This window comes from Hippocampus guttulatus, chromosome 2 (assembly GCF_054856545.1).
Source record: "Hippocampus guttulatus isolate MCC_2025c chromosome 2, RoL_Hgut_1.0, whole genome shotgun sequence".
NCBI lineage: Eukaryota > Metazoa > Chordata > Actinopteri > Syngnathiformes > Syngnathidae > Hippocampus > Hippocampus guttulatus.
Genome location: NC_141262.1, coordinates 29,695,277 through 29,712,788, shown reverse-complemented (window position 1 = coordinate 29,712,788; position 17,512 = coordinate 29,695,277). Strand labels below are relative to the sequence as shown.

The window sequence follows — 17,512 nt, the reverse complement described above, 5'->3', positions numbered from 1 at the left end:
GGTTATCGGCATCTCAGGAACTCCACATTTGTCGGGCCCAATTGCGTTTTGTGTACCGTAGTCATTTGAACAGAATTGTCGACAGCGCAAATGTGTTAAGTCGATGAAGTAGGCCTACTTTTCTCCTGGAACTTGATATCTTTTAGCCTTCACAAATGCACCAATCTCCTGAGCTGCAGCCTATTACACATCCCTTTTCGGTCACAGGTGTCAAACCTAAGCCCACATCTGAACCGCCGTATCAGCTTATGTGGCCTGCCATAGCAAATTATGCGCATGGACTTCAATATTCCAAACTTGCAATTTGTCTTCACATTTTAAATCATTGGGATTTTACAAGCATTTTTTGTTACCAAGCCCCTTCTAAAACAAATGTGATAATATTGGAGCCGTTTTTACAGGCCTCTGATTTCAAAACTAGTTATTGATTGGCTGTGTGTATGTGCTATGTGGCTATCAGATTTTTTTTTGGACGGGCTCGGAGGGGGCCTGCAACAAAAAGGAGTTGGACACCCCTGGCTGAAGTGCCCTGCAGGTGTAAGTGCAACCTGCAGTGGACAAAATATGCATCTGCAACAACAACAAAACCTGTTCTGTTCTGTTACCTGTTCTGTGCCCATCATCCTGGTGGCTTTTTCTTTCAATAACCCTAAATATACGGTGCCAGAAATGGTTCATTTTAACATACCGCGAAAGGCTCCAAATGTGAGGTTTGGCGGTGTTGAAGCAAGGTTAAAAGTCCGAATGAAAGAAAACCAGTGGTGCCGGGTGCCAAATGCTGTTCAATGAGCACTGTCAGCGAATGGGTCGCATGGCAGTTCAAAACGGAATACATTGGAGAATGTTGGTGCTGAGTACTTTGGAACTTCAGGTTTGAGTTCACGTCTGAGACGACAAAGGCAGGCAAATTTGTCCCCGACACAGTCAGTGAAGAGATGTGTGCGTGACGTCACGGCGCTCAGTGAGGACCGAGCACGAACGCAGAACAAGACGCGCCTGTGGCACTGAGTTGCGGCCCCAGCAGCTCCACGGGTGCTTTCTTTTCCAGCTGCTAACGAGATGTTAGACAAGGCCGAGCGGTACTAGGTTAGGCCAGGCGGCTCCCATCAGGCAATGCCGGCGAGGTACATCGAAAAGCGAGCTGGTCTGGGCCGCGCATGCGCAGAAGGTCGGCCATCTTGGCTCGCGAAATACGGCAACCACACGATGTCAAAATAGACATTTTATGCCTCCGCGGCACAGTATTTTAACAAGGTGGGCTCCGTCCGGCAGGACATCGTGTTGTTTCGCGTCACTCGGTGTGGAATGCATCTTTCCAAGAAATGTTCTGCCTTCCGCGTGGTGCTGAGCGCTCTGCTGCTGGTGGCGCTGCTGCAGCTCCTCTACTTGTCTTTCCTGACCAAGTTCCAGAGCAAACAGCAGCAGCAGCGTTACCGCTACCCGGAGCCCTTGGGAGGCTTCGGCCCCGGGAGCGAGGCGCACTCCGAGAAGAATTCGCGCAAGGAGCGCCTAAGATATTCCCTTTCGAGCGGAGGGATCTTTGACCGGAGCGGACAGTACCGCGTGTACAAGAACTTGATTCAAAGCGATTTCGCGAGCAAGCCGGGCACGAACGTCCTCACGCTGGTCACCCACACGAGCATGAACAACCTTCACCACCTGCCGGATCTTGTGGAGAGGTGGCGGAACCCGCTTTCGGTGGCGATCTTTGCGCACGGCCAGGACGTCAAGTCGGCCACGGCGCTGGTGTACGCGCTTGGCGCCCTGTGCCCCCGCATGCAGGCCCTGGTGGACTTCCACCTGGTGTGTCTCTCGGGGGAGACGGCCAGCTTCCCCGAAGACGACCAACGGCACTTTGCCGGCCTGGACGACTGCGCCGCCGTCTTCTCTCGGCTGGAAGCCCACAAGGACAGGTACAGGAACTACGCCATGGGCGCAGACGTCCCCTACCCGAATAACCTCCTCCGGAACGTGGCCCGAGGAGGCACCGAGTCCTCCTACATCCTCGTCATCGACATCGACATGATGCCTGCCGCCGATCTGCACCAGCAGTTCGTGGCGATGCTCGCCGGGCCCCGGCTCGCCCCGGACCAGGTGTTCGTCCTGCCCGCCTTCGAGATCCGCCACACCAGGAAGATCCCGGCCAGCAAGGCTGAGCTCGTGCAGCTCTACCAGGTGGGCGAAGTACGACCGTTCTACGAGGAGCTGTGCCCTCGTTGTCAAGCTCCCACCAACTACTCGCAGTGGGTCAACAGCCACCTCCGCGACACCTCCGGCGGCCTGCAAGTGGCCTACACGCTGACCTGGGTCGACCCGTGGGAGCCTTTCTACATCGGACCGCGCAATGTGCCCCTCTACGACGAGAACTTCAAACAGTACGGCTTCAATCGCATCAGCCAGGTTAGGAGCGCCGACGGCGGAGCGGGTTGGGGGGGGGGGGGGTGAGGGGGAGGCCAATGATTCCATCCCATCTTGAAGTTGTAACATTTGCTTGCTTCCTAAAAAAAATAAATCGACAGTCCCTAATCCGGCTGAACAATGAATCCAATTCAAATCGACATTGTAATGTACACACTGAAAGAAAATCCATTGGATTTGCTCAATTTCAACAATGTCAAGTCAACAGTATTTATAGAGCACTTTCAAACAGCCATCGCTGCATACAAAGTGCTGTACATGGAGCAGTCTAACATGCACAATAAACAGTAAGACAAATCGGTAATAAAGGCGGTAGAAAACACCAAACAGTAAAACCAAGAACAAATCTAAGTCATGCTGAGTCGAATGCCAAAGAATACAAGTGAGTTTTGAGGAGGGTTTTGAAGATGGGCAGCGAGGAGGCTTGTCGAATGTTCAGTGGGAGGTCATTCCAGAGAGAGGGACCAGCAACAGAAAACGCTCCATCCCTGAGCCTCAGTTTAGTTCTTGGTACTTCTAATAAAGTCTGGTCCACAGACCTGAGGCGCCGGGCAGGTGTGTAGGGGCGGATGAGCTCAGAGAGGTAAGGTGGCGCGAGATTATTCAGAGATTTGAAAAATGCCAAGATGGCCGCTTGTGCGCCAGTGTGTTCGGCGACGCTCCTGCCATTTCGGGTTTGTGGAGAGGTGGCGGAACCCGCAATGGATAGCGGTCGCACATTTTAAAAATGTTCTTCGGCGATTTAAAAACATGTTCATTTTCATCCCATTTTGTGAAAAACAGGACATTATTTCAAATTGACGGTGCAGTCCAGGCACAAACAGAAATTCATGTCGAGTCGGTGACTGTTTGGTCCGCAACATGTCACAAACTGGGCCAAAATGTTGATCTTTGTTTTCCAAAGTAAATGTTTTATTTTGATATGACACAAAGAGAATTGGGCGGTTTTCTTGGAGGACAACAGAAATGGGAGAATATCTCCTGTCGAAATCACGCCTTTGCTCCTCGTGACGTAAATCGGTTCAGAGGCTGGATGAGGGACGGATCGAAACAAATGATTGTCAAAATAATCATGGATCAATGTGATGATCATTACTTGTTCATTATTGGTGGCATCTCTACTTGGTGGACTTTCTATTTATTTATATACTGTCTCGATAAGCTCGGTGCTGAAGAGGTGCCGTCCACCTGTAGACCAATCGTTTCATGAAACGTTGAAGTGGTAAAGCCACGGGTTGGTTGCCATATCATTTCGCGGTTCGTTTGCCTTTTGTTTTAGCGCAAGACCTCTCAGTGACCTCTAAGCGAGTCAATCGATGATTTGCCGAAAGAGTGGTTTTGGGAAATCGATTCAATTGTGGATGTCGTCACTGTTCCCTGTTCCGAGCAGGCCTGCGAGCTCCACGTGGCCGGCTACGAGTTCTCCGTGCTGAGTTCGGCCTTCCTGGTCCACCGCGGCTTCAAGATCCAGGGCGAGTTCCACTCGAAGAAAGACGAGGAGAACCGCCGCAACCGGCTCCTGTTCCGCACTTTTAAAGAGGCTCTGAAGAGCAAATATCCAACCTCGAGCAGACGATGCTAAAATCGACATATCTCGACAGATGTTTCTATATCGATCTCTTGATCTTTCGGGAGTCGTGTGGGGGTTGGAGGCATTTTTTGGGCGTCCTGCACCGCGACGTCCTCTTCATTGAGCAAGAGGACCCGCTCAGGCAGTGATGTCCTTCAGTGGCCACTAGATGGCAGCAGACACTCGTGAGACCATCCTGACTACTACAAGTCGACACTGGACTGAGTCATTTTTATGGTTGTGTTGTATTTCTATTTATGGTCAAATGGCACATCCCTCGCTCACCACCTAGTTGGCGGAGAATAATCCTGGACTTTGATCGATTTTAATTTTTGTGTTGTTGCACATTTTGGAGCAGCTTGACTGCTTTCTTTGCGACAAGAATGACGTTGCCACCGCCAACGGCGTCAAGTGGCGTCTTTAGCCACCCGTCCAGCTAGCTAGCTAGCTAGCTACACCAAGTACAGAAACAATCCGTCCACGCACAATGAGGACCATCGATTCTGGGATTTTGTTCTGGCGATTTGGGGGGTTATGCGACTACAGAAACTTTGTCAACTTTGTTGCTCGTTTCGTAAGCCCCTCTGTGGCATTTTTCTTTGTGCGTTTGCACGAAATGAGTGCAGAAAACTCGGGATGACAAATATGCTTTTGTTAAATGAGCAACAGGGGGTTTGGTTTCATTTTCAGGTAGGCTCAATTCCAACTGGGAATGAAGAAAGCACGTTTATTGTCAAAACTGCTTTGTTGTCAAGTTAGACGCCACCTTAGCCAGCACTCGCAACGAATATTTCACTCCCAACACAACTCGAGACAGATTAAGCCATGATTTGTCTCTTGTAAAACTCGTTAAATCGGCGAACCAGCAAGGAGCAGGTCACACATCTTGTCATCATTTTATGTTCGCTGCGTGGACGTGGTTTACGTGCACTGGTAAGTCTAACCTCTGCTTCATTTCACTTGGTTGGTAGGCTTTGTTTACCGTACAACGGTGTACATTTTCTCTATTTATTTCTATCGTGTTTTGATCATTTGAGTGCTGAAGAAGGGCAGTCCTCATGTTTCCAAATACGATGGTTTCATGAAACATTTGCAACGTGCCATCATTGTTGTAATCTGATCGCGTTTACGCCACACTTGTTTGGGAGGAAGGACTTTGACAAGTTGTCATCGCAAACTCTTAAAAGGGTGCGAGTCAGAAAGTAAAGTGTTTGTTTTGACGCCAAATGATTTCCCGCTTTGCGCCAGTTTATGCCACAGAGCTGCCACTAGGTGGCAGACTGAACAACAGCTCGAGCAAGTGAACAGAACTGCGCAATTCAGTCAAGGAAAATGAACGAATGACAAGGTGGATGAATGCAAATAAAGAATAAAACTGCGTTGGAAAAGAATAACAACAACACCCCTCCCCCCACCCCCTAAAAAAAGACTTGAAACTATACAAGCATAGTAGTTTGCGTTTTGCACCTAAGAAAACACAAAGACGATCAAGCCTGACATTTGGAAGTTTTTCTTTTAATTCGACAGCGGCGAAGGTCCCAAAAAGGTTCCTTGGGCCGCTTCTGTCACCTGGTAGGTTGAGGTGAGACGACGCAACGGCGAGCTAGCAGGAGCAAGTTAGGCAACGAGCCTCCAAGACAGCGAATAAACGACACTTCTTAAAAGGGTCGTCCTCACCGAGGAACTGCAAGGAGAAAATATCGGAGGAAAGAACAGAGAAAGCGCAAAATCGATCGAGTAAACATACGACACAAATAGAATAAGATACTGAACTTAATAACGCGGCTTTTAACCCGCTGCGTCTTCTGTATGATAGACCCATTCGCTGATGCTGCTCCTGTTAATACGGCGTACCTCAGGGTCAATCGCAATTGTCTTGTAGAGGGCAGCGTTGTGAGCAGCACGCATGCCACGTCATCATCCCAGAATGCATTGCACCTGGACATGCAAATGAAGATTCCATCAAATATATCAAAGTGGAATTTCTTTTCAAAAATGTCATCTTCTCGCGATGACACCAACAACCAAAGAAATCGTACACAGCAAATGTCCCGAAAGTGGGGCTTCCTTTTAATACGCTTCATAAGAGTGAAGTGACTTGACACGTTGCGCGGGGGCAACTTGAGCGCGACGGCCCCTCCGCTCTCCCCATGGCCGCGGATGGTTAAAAGAGAGGTGGTGGCGATTAGCATTTAAATCTTGACATCGGTCAGCTAGCCCACCCGCTTTTGCCATCTGCCCCCGGAGCGGACAACTTGTGATGTTCGCTGCTTTGACAAGCTTCCCCGAGGCGCCGTGGCTTAATAGTGTCTTAGCGTCTCCCTCGTGAGCCCGGTGGCACGCGACGCCCACTTTCGGCGGGCCACGCTCTTCGCTGAACACTAAAGCAATCAGGGAGTTGGGGGGGGGGGGGCAACTCGGGGTCCTGGAGTCACCCGTGGTGGCGGTGGTGGTGGTGGTGGTTAATAACGTGGCAGAAGGTGCAGAGAAGCTCAGAGGGGGTGCCCGCTGTGGACCGGAGCAGGTTTGCTGGAGCAAAGTGGGGTTTATCTCCACCGGCTTATCTGGGTCACAGAGCTTTACGCCAAAAGCAATTAGGGCCGCCCTCTCCTGTGCGGGGTTGGCAGGAGGGCCACCTCCCCGCCCAGCCATCTCAGGCCAAGATAGCAGCTCTGCCTGTGGCCGGCGGGGGAGAAGCAGCAGGACGGCGCTATGAGCTGCGGGTAGGAGGAGGAGGAGGAGGAGGGCCCCCCCCCTCCAAGATGGCGGTCCTCTTTGTGGGTGGAGGAGCCCAGAAACGGACTCGAGTCGGAGCACTCTGACTTGAGGACAGATAGGACCCCTTTCTAGCGTCCAAATGTTCACGGGCTGCACCTTGTGCTTCGAGAAGAAATAAAAGGAAAAAGAAAGCAACGTTCATTCCTGGCTGGCGGATGCGCTCGCCGTCACGGTCCGCGGCGATCGCCGGGCGGTGTGGGGGTCCCGAGTGCAGCGCGGCAGGGAGGCAACGCCGGGCAGCAGGATAGCCCTCGAAACCGAGAATGCGGAATCATCATCCGAAGCGCTTTTTCCTCACGGGGGGTCGCGGGCCCGCCGGAGCCGATGCCAGCCTGTCTTCGGGCCGTAGGCGAGGCGGGGGAAACACCCATGTTCCGGCTCCTGAAGAGCCATGTTACATTTGGTTCCTATTTTCTATAATTACAGAGCCGCTTTATTTTGTAAGGTTAATTCATTATTGTGAAGGGCACACCGGACTTTATGGAGTGAGACACTTCCGGTTGAACGTTGCACGGGGAACCTCCGAACGATGGACTGCAACTTCGTAGGCCAAACACAGCCTGTATGTAAATATTTTATGTAAATGTATGCCATATTATTAATTTGTGGGGTGTGTTCAGCGTGTATTTACATTTGTGGGGTGTTTCTATTGTTTAATTCACATTTATGCACAGCGATTAGCATATTAGCTCGTTAGCTACACTAGCGTAGCCACGCGTTTGTCACATGTCAGATCAGTGGGGCACATTGTTTTACCTTGCAACGTATAAGTGTTTTTATGTCTGTCTGTTTCAGTTTTACACCTTAACTCGCTGGTGAATAAATCGCTGGAAATATCAACGGTGTGGTCATTGAAGGAGTTGTCTGTCTGTCTAGCCGCAACGGGGACACGGCGAGGGCGGAACAACCCAGAACCGGTGGCCAGCCCGTCCCAGGCCGCACACGCAGACGAACGACCGTCGGCGCTCACAATCGCACCTCGGGACAACGAAGAGCGTTCCATTAACATGCCATGCATGTTTTTGGAGGAAACCGGAGCACCCGCAGAAAAGCCACGCAGCCACGGGCAGAACATGCAAACCGAGAATGCGGAATCATCATCCGAAGCGCTTTTTCCTCACGGGGGTTGTGGGCCCGCGGGCATGTTTTTGGAGGAAACCGGAGCACCCGCAGAAAAGCCACACAGCCACGGACAGAACATGCAAACTCCACACAGGGAGGCCGCAGTCAGAATCAAACCCGTGAGCCCGACGTGCTAACTAGTCGCCCACCGCGCCGCTGGAGCGGAGTCATCAAAGACACCAAATGAGCAAACTCCAAAAACAGCCGACGACCGAACGAGGAACACCCGGACAAGACGCGAGTGGTCCCGGGGAGCCGATGGCAAGACACCAACATCATTCGGATGGAATGTTGTCAAATGCGTTCGACCCCTTCCAAAGGTTTGTCGAACTCCCCCCTAAATCAGAAGTCTCAAGGACGAGAGGTAAGGAGATGAGACCGAATGGGTCCTGCTGGTTTGTTTGTTTGTTTGTTTGTTTTTTGCAGGCGCAGTCCCCACCGCAGCGCAGCAATAACGAGATGTGACACGAGGCTGGCCTAGAGAAAAGGAGGCCTAACACATAGACTTAATCCTTCTCACCACACTAACACTTCTTAGCTTTGCACCCCTGCTGTCTTACCCGCTCAGCAACACCACGACACACACACACACACACACACACAGAGGTGAGTGCTCTTACAGTCAAAGTCGTCATGCTTCACACTATGCTGCTGACCAACATGGGAACCCCAGCACACACACACACACACACACACATCTCAGGGCAAAGCATCTGTTTCAATGCAGTGTCCCTTTATCGATCAATGAGCCCCCCGTGTTGACCCAACAAGAAGCGGGTGTGTGCCAACACGCATTCATTCGCACTTTGCGCGCGGAGAGCCTGAACAAGAGCGGCTGATCGATAGATGTCATCTACAGGCCAGTCTCATCGGCCGGTGCGATCAGTCGTGCCCGTTTAGAACGTCCTCCGAAGTCGATCCAAAGGATCGGCCGCCCTCGTATCGCCATCATAATCCGCCGCTGTCCGTCCGCACTCGCGATGACGTGAGAAGGCCGATTGTGTCCGTCGAATCGGACGTGATTTGACGGGCCCTCCAAACATGACGCGCCCGTTTCCGTTTGTCGTGAAACGATGCGCAAACAAACCGTCTCGGGACGCCTCAAAAACGTTTCCGCGGCCTCGCCGGAATGGTCAAGCGCGGCGCGGCGCGGCTCTCGCTCTAATTATTGTGGCGGTGGAGCAGATTAAGAGGATTTATATGGCAGATTACATTTGAGTGCTGCAGTCACACGGCGGGCCGTCATCTGTCGCCGCGCACAACAAAGACTTTAGCGGTCCAAATCAATAAAAGCCGCGCCGCGTGGAGACAGTGTTTCTTTTCACTGCTCCCTTCACTTAGAGCTGACGTTTTGCACACGCGCGCGATTATTCCAGTCGGCCAATGCCTTGTGTTTATTTCTTGCAGCTTGGGAGGCCCCGCCCACCCCGCCCTCTTACTCCGCCCCCACCCAAACTGCCACTTTTGACAGAGAAGATGCAGAAGGCGCCGAAACCCCGGCCGGAACTCTGCGCGGGCCTTCTGGCCCGGTCGGCCGGGCCATCCCGCCATCGCGGCGGCGTCTGCGGCACAGGGGCCGGTCGGGCTCGGCCCGTCCCCAGAGGATCAGGGGGGAGCTAAGTCACCAAAGCAGGAATTAATGAGCATTAGGCTCTTAGGTAAGAATAAGCCCCACCTTTAATCCTAAACAACTCCACTAACACCTGTTACATGGACACAAACGGTACCGACTGGAGGCTATATATACTGCGTCGTCTCCATCGGGGTGTCGTAACCGAGGCGCATAACATGAGGAGAAAAATCTCACACGACGCCAAACATGAACGTGTTTACGCACGGACAAAATTGCTGGCGCCCCTCCGCTCATGAAGGAAAAGCCTCAAATTGTCAGTTTTGCCACTAGATGTGGATGGTAAAAGTGCAGCGGGGAAGGGAGAAAAAGCAGGAGGAACCCGCTCGGCCAAACTATTCGCAGCATTGAAGGAACAAAAACAAGTCGGCTCAAAGCAAATCAATTCCAAAAAGGATCAAGGAGGCATCAGAAATAAGGAGGCGCGCAGACGGCGTCATTAACGGGGACGGGGGGAGGCGGGGCTTACGTGCCCCTGCGCACCTGCGACACCCTTCGACGGCAGCGGGGAGGGGGGGGGGGGGGGTCAGGGAGCCTTATTTGGATGGTTTCCCGACCCGGTTCGCTGTTTTTAGACACGCCAGGGGCGGCGCCGTCCGTCAACGCCCGACGGGAGGTCCGTCGGTCCGTCATTTGGTTGACGAGTGACGGACACACGCCACCCCCTGTCTCGGCCGGTTATTCGCGGGGGCTGAATACAAGCAGGCGGGAAACACTTTGCACTTCCTGTGTGGAGCTCTGATCTTTTTCCACGCGTGTCGAATGTATGAGGCCCTCCGATCGGATTTCCCCCTTGGCCGCAAATTCTGGTTGAAGCCATTTGGGCGCTTTCGGAGTTAAAACAGCGGCGGGCGGCTACTTGTGTGCTCTCGCTGTACTCAACAGTTGGAGAGCTTGGCTGGATATGAAAAGTATTCCGAGTGTGCGTTTGTAAAGCTATTCGGGTCGTCACCGTATGATGCTGATAAATACTCCGGCACTTCATTCGCCATGTTAATCACATTGGACTATTTTTTTAACTCATTCACTCCCAAAGATGTTTTTAAACATCTTTTCAGACTTGGTCTAGAATTGGCTGGTACTGAATGAGTTTTAATCTGCTACACTGTGATGTCCCCCCCTATCTCTTTTATCAGCGGTCCCTTGGAAATAGCCAATGCCATCGGACAGCGGCGCCCGAGTCCGGTCGTCCAGAGGCGCCGTCCAGCCCCTTTGAAACGTCTCCCTTCAAGCCGGACGCTCCAAGGAAACGCTCGGCTAATCGGCAAGCTCGGAGAAGAGGGAGATATCCGAAACTTGGGCAAGCCCGTCTTACAAAATCTCTTCACTTCAAGACATGCGAGACTCTGTTACGTTTTATCGTCTTCGACAATACAGTGTGGATGCAACACATTTCAGTTCATGGGCCAAAGTCATTTTGCAAATTAAACCCAAGGAAATCCCCGTTTGTCTGGGGGGGGTGGGGGGGTTCCCCTGTTGTCTCCCAAGAAACAATTGGCTCACGGCTCCGTCGACATTCCCGACGTTGTGGCAGTAATCCCTGGCCAGCGCTGATTGGCCGGGCTATTTTTCTCAACGGCTTCAATTAGCCTCCAGCTTCCGGGTAAGCCGATCCCTCAAACAGCCACCATGATAGTGTCTGCGGCGAGGCCCGTGTCGCATATTGTCGTGCGTCCCGTTCTGGGCGGGGGTGGGGGGGTTATTCCCCCCCAGCGCGCCCTCCCCGTGTGAGGTGAGGCATCAAACTAACACCGGGCGTCTTATGGAGGAGGACGGGGGCGGGGGGGGGGGGGGGCAGCGGTAGGGTGGAGCCGTCTGAGAGGATCCTCCTATTGAGTTGCAAATGAGCTTGTAATTAGCCTTTACACATTTGCCTGGAGGGGATTAAGTGTGCGTGTGTGCGTTTCCAAGCCATTTTCCCTGCCACGGTGTTAAGCAGATCATCCTAATTACTTCTCCTCCCAATTGCTTGTTAATTGTCTTCACTGAGGATTTATGCGGCATGCTGAGAGCAGCGCGCGCAGGCGCAGGCGCAGCCCCCGCTCGGCCAATGGGCAAAATCATTTGTTGTGGTCATCGCCGTCACCGTCGGGAGGCTCCAGTTGAAGCCACTCGTGCGCGACGCCAAGCGGGCCTCCACGGCCCGACGCTGACGACAAACGAGTTTTGTTCGTGGGTTGGGGGGGGGGGGGCGCTGAAGAGTGCAGATGTTCCAATGACAATGATGATGATGATGCTAATCTGCTTTGCCGCGGATCATCCTTGACCTGACGGCAACCTCCTCCGAGTCTCGGGCGCCCGAATGAATTGATCGGCGCGCTCTTTGGCTGGTGATCCGAGGCCGGCTCTCTCGATCCGAGTGCGCTGAGGCTAATCGTCCAAACAAGCTGATGAGCTGCGTGTGTCACCTCAGGGTAGGGTAGGATAGGGAAGGGCACCGCCCCCCGCCCCCTCTAATCCTTCTTCAAACTAGCGCAGGGCCGCTAATTGCACGGCGCTATAAATACCTCCCGACTGCCGGCGGCCCTGGCTTTTTTCCGCCACAGCGGCCCCCCGCGCAGCATCTCGCCCTCGCTCCTCCTTGACTTGCGACATGTTCCCGCCGCCCATGTTCACGGGCGAGCAGGTGGCCCGCGTGTGCGAGAACCTGGAGGAGACGGGCGACATGGAGCGCCTGGCTCGCTTCCTCTGGTCCCTGCCGGCCGGGCAGGCCCTGAACCGCCACGAGTCGGTGATGCGCGCCCGAGCCCTGGTGGCCTTCCACAGGGGCAACTTCGAGGCGCTCTACCAAATTCTGCAAAGTCACCGCTTCACGCGGGAGTCCCACGCCAAGCTGCAGGACCTGTGGCTGGACGCGCACTACCGGGAGGCCGAGAGGCTGCGGGGGCGACCGCTGGGTCCGGTGGAGAAGTACCGCATACGCAAGAAGTTCCCTTTGCCCCGAACCATCTGGGATGGCGAGCAGAAGACGCACTGCTTCAAGGTAACGTCGCCGCCGGGATCATTTTGCCAAGCTAACGTTTGATCATTGCCGCTGGTTCGGGCGCATCGAAAGCCGAAGGATTTTGCGACTGACTGCCGTGGGTGGCCTTGTCATGTTTCCGAAAAGAAACAAAAACAAAATCTTTGGACTGCCCTTCTGAAGCAATTAACCTTTCGCGACACCAAATCCAAAAGCCAAATACGCATCGAAAATCAAGTGTCACGCCCTCCCCTGCCGCCAACATTGCACTTTGCATGTTGAAAATTAGCATTCTACGCCAATTTGAATTTGATGAACGCTTCCGTGTCGACAACATTTGCGGAGGGACAACTTCACAGAGCCGAAAGCATTCGCTCTCTCAAGCTATCAACGGCGAACACGACGCGGTTGCAATTCAATCCGGGACGCAGCTCCAAGATCGCAGAGAAAAAAAAATTGCCAACCTTCAAAAGCATCTGAAGGGGGAAAAAAAAAAAAGCCTTCCCTCAAGTGGTGAGCAAGCTCGGGCCTATCCCCGCTGATTTCGCAACGCCACCATGAAGGGTTCCGACCTGGGTTCTCAAAAAAAAAAAAATTCAGGGAGCTTCAATCTACGGAAGAGGATTAAGGCCAATGAAGAAAAAAAACACATTTGGCAAGATTCTCACTTTTATCTCAGAATTCGGACTTTAAAATCTGAATTCTGAGATTAAAATGAGCTTCTTGCCAACCTTGTTTTTTTTGTTTTTTTTTCTTCATTGGTACCTAATCCTCTTCTGTATGAAGCAGTTTTGAGGAAAAGCTTTTTGGGGAAAATGATTTATTTCAGTCGATATGAGTTTCTGTTTTTTCCGAGTCACAAAGTATTGCGCAATAAATTGAAGTCAACTCCAATTTTCAAACTAGTGTTTGACCTTCCTACCTACCTTCCTTCCTTCCTTCCTTCCTTCCTTCCTTCCTTCCTTCCTTCCTTCCTTCCTTCCGGGGATCCCATTGAGTAAAGAGTCAATGACTTTGAGGGCCATCTTCCGGCAAGCTCCGGCCTAATACGACTGGCAGGGGGTGTGAGAGGAGGAGGAGGAGGAGAGTCGGGGGGGAGCCAGGGGAATCCCGGCCGCCGCGCGGCTCCGTTGCCTTTCGGAACTTAATCAAAGTTTGACAATGAGCGGGGCTCTCCATCAGATCGCAAAGAGTCCAATCGCCGATCGGGGGCGGAGCTTCTTCCCGTCTTGTGGCGTCTTTGTGCCGAGGATCCCCGCCGGACTAAGCCCCGGGCTTCCGTGGGAACAAAAGTAGTGCTTTGCCCATTGACGCCGCCAGACGGGAGCGATGGCGTAAACCTCGGCCGGGACGCTTTCAAACTTCGCCGAGGTATTTATTTGCCAATCCTCAGCAAGGCTCGGCCACCTACGAGCTCTTCTGTCGTGCGGCGACGATCAAGTCGGACCAAAATAGCCAGTTAAGCTCATATGCAATGATGCAACAACGGGCTAGTTTTAGCCTCTCAATTTCACCCTAAAATGTCCGGGTTCTAAATTACCTTTGAACCCAAGCAATCAATGAATGATGAACACTCCGGGATCTGATGAAACGGTCTCGGGGGCAACCCCCTTTGGGGTTTCGACTCGCCTCTGGCCGGCTGTGGGCGAAAGCCGTAAGTTTGCGGCCTCTCCCTCGTTTGCCACCAGGAGAGGACGCGCAGTTTGCTGCGAGAGTGGTACCTCCAAGACCCTTACCCCAACCCGTCCAGGAAGAGGCACCTGGCCCAGGCCACGGGACTCACGGCCACCCAGGTTGGCAACTGGTTCAAGAACCGCCGCCAACGAGACCGCGCCGCCTCCGCCAAGAACAGGTGAGTGAGTCGGCGTGGCCCGAGAGAGCTCCTTTCACCATGCGCACACGCCAAGAGTTGCAGCACCGCCTTGATTTGATATATGGATATAAAAACAGGACAACATCGACCGTCACCCCACCGGATTGCTTTTTTTTTTTTTCTGTTCGACTGAGCCATGGGTCAGTCGAACAGAAGGGCGAACTGAAAAACGCTCACCTTATGACTCCGGTTTTTCCTTTCCTCGGTTCTGAATGCGGGGATGGGATTCGGCTGCCGTCGGCCGCACGGCCGGATCGACTCTGGCAGAGAGCAGGCTGTTGGCCACCCGCAAAAATCGACCAAAAACGACCATGTGTAGTAAGGCGTTTTTAGCCCCAAAAAACGACCATGTATTGTAAGGCGTTTTTGGCCGAAAAAAACTCGAGCCCCCGATCGGAGACGAGTGGAGCCAGTCAACCCGCAATCATTTTCACAGTGGTGATTGTATGGCAAAATCGCCCCCCCCACATCCCCCTAGCGGTATGCTGGATGTCTGCTACCCGATGTGCAAGCTAGTGGGTAACAGAGTGTGGATGCTCAGGAAGTTCGGCTCCACTCAGAAGAGAATATTCTACTCGATTTTGATTGGCACCTTATTCTCATTTTCAAAGCCAGACGACATAAAGTAGATCATAAACACCAATCGATAAGAAAGGCCATGCACGCAGTTTCATTCAACCTTCATTGGACCGCAGTGATCCGACCGAGCCAATCGCATCGTCCATCATGGAGGTTGAACCACACTTCAACAATTCACAGGCCAACTTTCGAGGATCCGGAGGGAGAGTCCGAGTGTTGGAAAGGAAATGCGGCGAACACGTGAATGGGCTGTGAGTAAGAAGCGAGGGCAAAAAAAAAAAGAAGAAGAAGAAAGGAAGGGCTGCATTAAGACGCAGCCTCCTACCAGCCTGGGCGGAGCAGCCACGGTCGACTTTGGGTTGAAAAGTCCAAGGCGCCGCCTCCAGGCTTCAGGCCCGCCGCTGAGCTCAGAGCTCGCCGTCAGACATGACCTGACCTGCATCAAAACAAGTCCGATTCAGAATCTGGGATGGAACAAGCTAGTAGAACAATTTAAGGGTTCGCCAAAGTTCGCCACTTCAGAAACAAGCCATTTTTGGGCTTGTTTTTCAACAATATTTCGGTTTGACTTTTACTCCGGCTAAAATTGACACAGGGATTATTTCCAAATTAGCGGGGACAGAAAATATCTTCCGATGGCGGAATGACCGACCCCGGTCTCTCCAACCTGTCTTTGCTCCGCGCCAGGCTGCAGCAGGAGCCGGCCATCTTGCCCTCGGACCGGGAGTGCCCCCCTCGCCTGTTGGTGTCCTCCCCCCGCAACCTGGGCAGCCCAGAGGCCAGCGACTGCAGCACGGAGACCGAGCGAAGGGGCGCCGGCGCCTCCACGCCAGACATCTCTGTCAGCGGCGACAGCGAATTTGAGTCCTGAAATGGCGCGCGGCCGCGCCGGCGATGGCCTCCGGGCGAGGTCTGGACTGTCTCGTGACGGGGGGCCAGGATGTCACGCTTGAGAGGGGACAAAAAAAACCCCAAAACAAAGCAACAAACGGCACGCGCTTCCACAAGCCCCGTGACTTTGACCGCATATGGTCGTGGAAAAGGGCTCTCGAGAAAGAAGCCCTGTGCTCTTCAAGTGTTTCTCGTCGCAGTGCCTGGCTCCGCCGAGGTGGCAAAAGTACTCTCGCTCCGTACTTAAAAGTAGAAGCACGGAGACTTGTGTTCGAAGTATTCATTCACCTCCTTTATTGAAGTCACAAGTAGCGACTCTGGCTTGGACTGAAGTACAATCAAGGAATTTTTCACGTCGGTTCTATCCCCGTATTCGTTTCGTCAATTTGTTGTCATGGGGGAAAAAAAAATCCTGCACAAAAATAATTTCTCTTTTATTCTTCTTATTTTTGAATGAACTTACATAGTGTGTTGACTAAAAAAAAAATAGCAAGGCTTCACCATACTTTGTGAAACGTATCCCCCAAAATTCTTGTAGCTAGCAAGCGCTCAAAGCACAGCGAGCATGTCACTGCCTTAACAGGAAGCAACTCAGGGCACCCCTCACCATGTTTACCTGCTGACGTCACGCCACGCGTTGTTGTTTTTTTAAGCCGCTCCCAGTGCGGCGGTGGTCGGAGGAGAGTCTCAGCGACGCGCGCCACCGGCGGACGATCTTTCCTCAAGGAAAAAAAAAGGAAGCTGTGTTCATGTCAATAAATGATATATATTTCTATCCAAAGTGAGGTTGCTTCAGTGGGTTTGTTTGTCCTTGACTGGCGCCGAGGGCCACGCGGTGAGATGCTCGAGGAGGAACCAAATGCATGGAAAGTCGTTACATACTTTGGATACAGAAAAAAAACCGTAAGCGGATACTCTGACAGTTACAGAAGACCCCCCCCCCCACCCCCCCACATACTCAGATTACAGGTACGTTTATGAAAAATGTGGATTATTTTGCAGGATTACGTTTTGACTGCAGGAAGAAACGCAGCGGTTTGAGTCCTCGGTCTACCGCCGTCAATTTGTTGGCCATGCAAACGAGCTTTCCGGGAGTTGACTGTTTCACTGTTTACAAATTGCTCCCTAGTCGTCCTGCCAGTAGCTTTCGGTTAGCCCACGATGAAATTGGACAGGTTGATTTTAGCGTGGCCTCCCAGACAGCAAAATTGGTCTGGCCCAGCTCTGGGGCAGATGCGGCATGTACACTCGGCCCACATACCTCAATGAATGCGGTCCCACAGTGGCCCGCGTCTGGCATCCACGATGTGGGCTGCATTCGGCCCAGAGCTGAGCCGCATTGGAAAACCATATCTGGCCCGACTCAGGCCCGACGCTGGGCCAGAACACTTTCCTGATATCAGCCTGAATTCAACCTCAACTAAGCCACATCTTTCATCAGCCATATTTGACCCACAATAAAAAAACGACTGTTATAAACATATGTTTATTGTCATAATTTGTGAACCTCACATATAACTCCATATAACTTTTCTTTATTTAACAGTGAACACAAAGTCCAAATTGGGATGCAGCTTACTCTTGAACGGTGTTTTTCTGTCCATCAAATTGTTGCGCTCTACATGTCCTCTTTTCTTGTCATGCTCTCCTTCCTGTCACCATCCCGATCAGGAGCCAGATGTAGCCGTC

The 17,512-nt window shown here is 52.4% G+C and overlaps 2 protein-coding genes across 6 annotated transcripts; both read left to right on the top strand.

Moving 5' to 3' along the window:
* Positions 1-998: 998 nt before the first annotated feature.
* On the top strand, positions 999-10,910 carry b4gat1 (beta-1,4-glucuronyltransferase 1). 5 transcript variants are annotated; one of them, XM_086105462.1, is made up of 5 exons: positions 999-2,400; positions 3,809-4,921; positions 7,562-8,208; positions 9,296-9,546; positions 10,655-10,910. In XM_086105462.1, exons 1-2 carry the CDS (start codon positions 1,306-1,308, stop codon positions 3,998-4,000), a joined length of 1,287 nt encoding a protein of 428 aa, XP_085961588.1. In that variant the 5' UTR covers positions 999-1,305; the 3' UTR covers positions 4,001-4,921; positions 7,562-8,208; positions 9,296-9,546; positions 10,655-10,910. The 5 variants fall into 5 exon arrangements, with proteins under 5 accessions (XP_085961588.1, XP_085961585.1, XP_085961584.1 ...); XM_086105459.1 differs by having other exon boundaries at positions 8,315-9,546; XM_086105458.1 differs by having other exon boundaries at positions 7,562-8,494.
* Positions 10,911-11,295: 385 nt separating this feature from the next.
* On the top strand, positions 11,296-16,604 carry six7 (SIX homeobox 7). The gene is made up of 3 exons (XM_086105463.1): positions 11,296-12,501; positions 14,169-14,332; positions 15,620-16,604. Exons 1-3 carry the CDS (start codon positions 12,112-12,114, stop codon positions 15,801-15,803), a joined length of 738 nt encoding a protein of 245 aa, XP_085961589.1. The 5' UTR covers positions 11,296-12,111; the 3' UTR covers positions 15,804-16,604.
* The last annotated feature ends 908 nt before the right edge of the window (positions 16,605-17,512 follow it).